Below are 5826 nucleotides of genomic sequence, written 5' to 3' on the forward strand. Positions count from 1 at the left end.
GAAGCGCCTCAAGGGGGTGCTGCTGTGAAGCTGCTGTAGTGCTGGGATCTTCTCACATGCATGACAAGTCACAACTCTTAACAGTGGCACAGCCCAGGTCACTTTTGCGCCCTTGACATTTGCATGCCCCGTTCCCTCATCCAGGGCAAGTCTGTACCACAGCTTTCATACTTTTCTGAACCTGAGAGGTGGAATTCAGATGCCTCTGGGTCCGATTCTGGGCCACTGCCTCTAGCTGCCTGACTTCTCCACCCAGCTGAAGGGTTCTGAGTTCTGGCTTTTGCTGCTCTACCCTTACTACTGTTTTGAGACTGCAGGATGCGCTCACATCCCAGGACATTGGAGGAGGTTTCCTGTGTTTCTAGCTGAGGGCTGTACAAGAATTTACTGTGGTGGATGGGTCAATGAAGTCTCACTGAGTGAGATGGGATTCCAGAGTTACCAAGCCATCCTAGGTTATGTCGTGTGGAGAGATCCGTGTCATCAGAACTGCTAGGGCCTCTGGGTACAAATTCTAGTCTTTGGATAAAACATTGTATCTTTTATGGCAAGATCATTCCTGTTGCTAGACTTTGATCCATGGGAGAGCATTGGAGGCATACAATGAATTAGGAAGAGGTTCTCAAAGTAGAATCCCCCTGAGACTGAGCTCCCATATAAAAAGCCATAGGGACAGACAACTCATTAGGCATTCCCCACATCCTTGCTCTCCCCACACATCACAAAGGGGTCACAAGACCACAAAACTGAGCAGCAAGACCAGTTTAATATAAAATCAGCTTTGCCACACCCTTTCCTGTCAATGAAGACTTAACAGTATGTTCTAGGGAAGCCATCCTGGAGAGGAAGGTCTCCAGAGGAGAAGTACGGCAGAAAGTTGTCAAAAACCTGCCTCCAAACTTGGTCCTGTGTTCAGTTCAGCAGGTATTGGCAGAGCCTGTGGAGAATTTAGTCAGTTCTTCAGTGACCTGTTCCCTTTGCTACCCTACCTATCACTCCCCCTTCCTGCATTCCACCAGAGGCCCAGCTTACCTGGAATGATGAGTGGAGTGGCTTTTCCAGGTAAGGAACTAGAGAAAGGAAACACAAAGATAAGCATCAAGATCTTTTATTTCCTCAGGATTTCCCATGTCCCTTTGCTACAAGGGCATGCTTTATTTACACTTATGTATTTGAGCTTTTGAGACATGGTCAGGCTAGTCTTGAGTTTGGTATGTAGCCCAAGATGGCCTGATGATCTCCCTATCTACCAAATGCCTGGATTGCAGGTGTGTACTGCCGTGGGTGCACAGACCCGAATACTCTGCTTCCATAGTGACTCTTAATATCATAGGACAGGCTTTTCCCTGATTTGAGGCCTTTGAGAGTTTATTTAATCTTCAAATAAATCCCACTTTTTGCCCAATGAATAGTCAGGGTGTAGTGGTTCTGTTGGTCCTAGAACTTTATCCCCGTAAAGATGTTGCTCAGCCAAAGATCCGTACCACTTGGCTACTGTCTTACCTGGGCTTATGGGTACGCCTACATTTGCACTTGCCACCTAGGAGAAGAGGGACATCGATCCAGCCTGAGTCTGAGCCTTCCTCTCCCCACTCTGCCCATCCCTCTACTCACTCAGGGCCATGGCAATTCCAGCGATGCACAGGAGCCCTCCAAAAATCAATCCTCCCAGCTGCAGGCTCTCCCAGTCTGGGGGTGGGGGCAAAGAGGAGACATTGCCTCACAGTACCCTCACACATTCATTCAGAAGGTATTTATGGGGCTGGGAGTGTGGCTTTGTGGGACGTCTTTACAAGCACCCACTTGCCCTATAAATACGTGCTTGCCCACATGGCACTTAAATCCCAGGTAATGAAAAAGAGACCAAGTGGGTTAATAGGTACGTCATGTAATAGCATCTCATGGGGACAAGTGCCATGAGAGACAAAGTAGACGAACCTAGAGAAAGGAGGACAAGGTTCATTGGACCAACCCCAGCTCCATGCCCCAAGGCCCCCTTTTTCCTTCTTCTACTTTTTTTTTTTTTTTTTTTTTTTTGTCTTTAGCTCTTAATGAAGATCAGGCTTGGTGTCCCGTCCCACCTTGACTATTAGATTATGTACCATCCTCATCAGTTGGCTTGGTGAAGAGGTCTAAGGCAGACAAGAATTGAATGTGATGGAGTGGGGAAGGGATGGGGATTGGTGTCAGCTCTTACCATAGTAGAAGGGACTGTCTTTATCTGCAGTAAATGAAAAATAAGTAAATAAATACCAGAACTAGGAGACAGGATATGGGGTCTTAGGAGAGAAATGCAGGCAGGTGGCAGGTGTCACTTGTGAGTATACAATGGTTGGTACTCACCAACTGGGTCACTGGCTTCCAAGGCCGGCAGACCTGGGTGAGACAAGCAGAGGTGGGTGTTTATCCCACTTGATGTCTAAAAACCCAGCTGTCTAGAGAGGTCTGTGAAGTGACCCTGATCCTAGGCCTACCAGATCCCAAGCAGGCCTTGGCTTTTTCAACGCATCCTGAGTTCTGAGTCCCATTCACAGCCCTTCATATATCGTGTCTGCTCTTCTCCTGCTCTGAACAGGATAGTTGATTCATTTTTAACCTTGTCTGAGAAGTGTTGGACAGAGCCAGGCTTTTTGCCTCTTAAAGAAAAAGCCTAAGCTGGGCAGTGGTGGCGCATGCCTTTAATCCCAGCACTTGGGAGGCAGAGGCAGGCGAATTTCTGAGTTCAAGGCCAGCCTGGTCTACAGAGTGAGTTCCAGGACAGCCAGGGCTACACAGAGAAACCCTGTCTCGAAAAACCAAAAATAAAAAAAACAATAAAAAAAAAAAAAAAACAAGCCTACTTTGATAGGCACGGTCCATTTTTCACAGTCAACTGACTCAGTAGCCATTAAGCAATTTTTCAGTGTTCTCATTCATCCTGTACTAGTGTTGCGTGCAACTGACAGTTTAAAGATAAACACACTTATTGGGCCGCAGTCCTACTCTGGGGAGAGGCTGTCTGGTCTCCACTACCTTGGTGGGCGGAGTGTATGGAGAACTCACCTGCTAGCAGCAGGAGAAAGGCACAGGTGATTTCCTCCATATCAGGACCCAGGGTGAGACTGCAGGCTGCTGGGTGAGATGCAGAGTAGAAGTGGTGGCTTGGGTCTGTGATCTGTGACCTGCCACAGCTCACCCCATTAGTAAGAGGCAGAACTGGTGTGAAAATTAGACATATGAATCCCACATAGGCAAGCGCTGACCTTAAGGAAACGATCGCTTTCCACTTCCCCATACAGATGGTACTAGTGATTACCCGGGTATGTGGATTGCTTAATTCTAGTTACGTGTTCAGAAACAGAACACCCTGGAGTGACCACGTAGGCTTTGCGATCATCTCTTTCACAGAAGGTAGGAATCCACGAAGATAAAACCAAATGCTCCAAGTGAGGTAGGTGTCTGTTCTACGAAGGAGCTAGGCTTTCCCAACCAGGTGTCCAGGCCCTGCCTCTTCCACTTGAAAAGATCTGGGCCTGGAGTAATCCGGTTGAGTCGTAGATTATCTCAGAATTCAACAACAGGGCTGGAGGGTGCAGTTCCAGCCTCCTCTTCTAGAGCCAGGAACTCTGCTCCAAGCAGCCCCAGATCTACTCAGAGCATAGGTACCTGCTAGAAAGGTCTGCTGGTGTGAGAGACATAGCCCCTTTCTCCTGTGAGTAGGTCCTACCCAGGGCCTCATTTACATTGCTTGTGACACCCCTTGTGCAGCTGAGTTTTAGAGAGAAAAAGCCCCAGCCTTTCTTTCTGTATAATGGTAGCTATAGGCTAGTGCCAAGGGTTCAGTTTTGAAGCCTCGGTTACTGTCTACTATACTTAGCTCTGATCTGCTAATGAGATCACAGATCCAGCACCTACTGGCTGGGCTCAGTCTTCTCACATCCACTTACCAGGTGTGTGACTTAGCAGGTAATATCTCTGTGTTTCAGTGTCCTGAAAATTATAACAACCTTGTAAATTATGCAGATGAAATTAAGGGAGCTATGTATGATATGTAAATCCTAAAATATAGACCTAGCCCTGAAAACCTGCTACAGTATATATAAACCACATGGGCTTTTTGCCTTAAGATGGAAAAATGGATTAAAAATCTCCTGGACATGGGAGTTTATAATCTACCAGTCTCTGAAGCTGGTTTTCTTTTGTCCTTCATCAGTTTCTCCTACCCCTTCACACAAAGCCACAGCTCCTGGATTGTCTCATTTTCATTTTACTTCTGCTTCTGTTAAAGGTTGGCCCTTACTTCCCCTAGTCCTGAACTCGCTGCTACACAGTCTTAAAATCAGAACTCTCAAGGCCGGGAGAGGCCATCTCTGTTCTCACAATCCCCAAATAGTTGTTCACTTCTCAGAGTCTTGGAGGCATCCCCTCCCCCTTCCTCAGATGGTCTTTCTGCCACCCCTTCTAAGGAGCACACTTAAGTCCCAGCAAACATCTACTCACCCGGGAGATGACTCGAGCCAGGGGAGTGGTGCAGAGAGGAAGTCTGAGGAGAGCCTAGGTGGGTTCTGCTCTTTAAACCCAGGGGCTCCGCCCTGGGCCACACACCAGCAGTCTGGAGGGAACTGGTCCTACCTCTTATGCTCCCGTAGGCAGCCCTCCCCACCTGCTCTTAAGGCCATAGCTCACTTACCACACCCAGGGTAGAGCCAGTGCTGGGTCCTGGCTCCTTCAAGCTAAGGAATGAGGGAGAGACGGGAAAACTGAGACTACTGGATTTCAGTCCATGCTCCAGAGGAAAAGGGGGCCTCCTCAGTCTACCTAGGTCTTACGAGAAAGCTCCAGGTTTGGAAGGATGGCTTGGAAGGTAAAAGTACTTGTTACCACAACTGACAAGCTGAATCTGAGCCCAGAAACCACAGGGTAGAACGAAAGCTGACTCAGAAGTTATCTCTGATCTCTCTCTCTCTCTCTCTCACACACACATACACACACACACACACACACACACACACACACACACACACTAAAGGCCGCAGGGGTTCAGCCTCCTGGCTTGTGCTGTGTGGAATACCTTGGAGACAGTGAAGTAGATAATAGAGACTGGCAGTCGCACTGTTTTTATTTGAACTCGGTGTTCAGAGAGACGGGGCTGGGTCTGACAGGGAACCATTGGTTCACTTTACCACCTTCTTGCTAAACCTAGACACCCTGTGACTTGAGGAACCTACTTCAGGTGGAATAGGACACTGTCCCAGTCCAGGTAGACTTTTGCCTGCCTCCCACAGAGGGAGGGACATTGCCAGGGACAGGATAGCCTGCTTTGTCCGATGCTGGCCCAAACCATCCTACCATGGACCTTTGGATGATCCTCGAATCTCTTCTCTTTCCCAAGTGAGGGAGACTTGTCCCTGTCTAGAGGTCACTGAAGAAGAGTTGAGGTTGTCTGTCTTAGATAGGTGGGAAAGGGCTGTGAAAGGATTCAACAGTTACTTTCTTTTTAATTTTGTAATTGTGATGTTCTGCCTGCCTTTGCCTCCTGAGTGCTGGGATTAAAGATGTGTAATCGTACCCAGCCCTCAACCAGTTTTCTTACACTACCCGGGACCACCTGGCCAGGGGTGATGTCACCCCGGGTGAGCTAGACCCTACCGAATTGACTATTAATCAAGAAAATGCCTTGCAGATTTGTCTAGAAGTCAATTTTTTTTTTAAGATAGGGTTTCTCTGTATAGCCCTGGCTGTCCTGGAACTCACTCTATAGATCAGGCTGGCCTTGAACTCAGAAATCTGCCTGCCTCTGCCTCCCAAGTGCTGGGATTAAAGAAGTGCGCCACCACTACCCGGCTT

General features: G+C 48.1%; 1 protein-coding gene across 9 annotated transcripts; it reads right to left on the reverse strand.

Annotated features, from left to right (window-relative positions):
- Positions 1-746: 746 nt before the first annotated feature.
- Fxyd4 (FXYD domain-containing ion transport regulator 4) lies at positions 747-4903 on the reverse strand. 9 transcript variants are annotated; one of them, XM_006505295.4, is made up of 10 exons: positions 4809-4893; positions 4480-4712; positions 3927-3969; positions 3043-3111; positions 2344-2376; positions 2198-2221; positions 1615-1689; positions 1504-1540; positions 1033-1070; positions 747-937 (listed from the first exon to the last, which is right to left on the reverse strand). In XM_006505295.4, the coding sequence occupies exons 4-10, from the start codon at positions 3080-3082 to the stop codon at positions 918-920; spliced, it is 267 nt and encodes an 88-aa protein (XP_006505358.1). In that variant the 5' UTR covers positions 3083-3111; positions 3927-3969; positions 4480-4712; positions 4809-4893; the 3' UTR covers positions 747-917. The 9 variants fall into 9 exon arrangements, with proteins under 9 accessions (XP_006505358.1, XP_011239416.1, XP_006505357.1 ...); XM_011241114.3 differs by having other exon boundaries at positions 1504-1573; positions 3043-3108; positions 4480-4903; XM_006505294.4 differs by having other exon boundaries at positions 1504-1573; positions 4480-4902.
- Between the last annotated feature and the right edge of the window lie 923 nt (positions 4904-5826).

This window comes from Mus musculus, chromosome 6 (genome assembly GCF_000001635.26).
Source record: "Mus musculus strain C57BL/6J chromosome 6, GRCm38.p6 C57BL/6J".
NCBI lineage: Eukaryota > Metazoa > Chordata > Mammalia > Rodentia > Muridae > Mus > Mus musculus.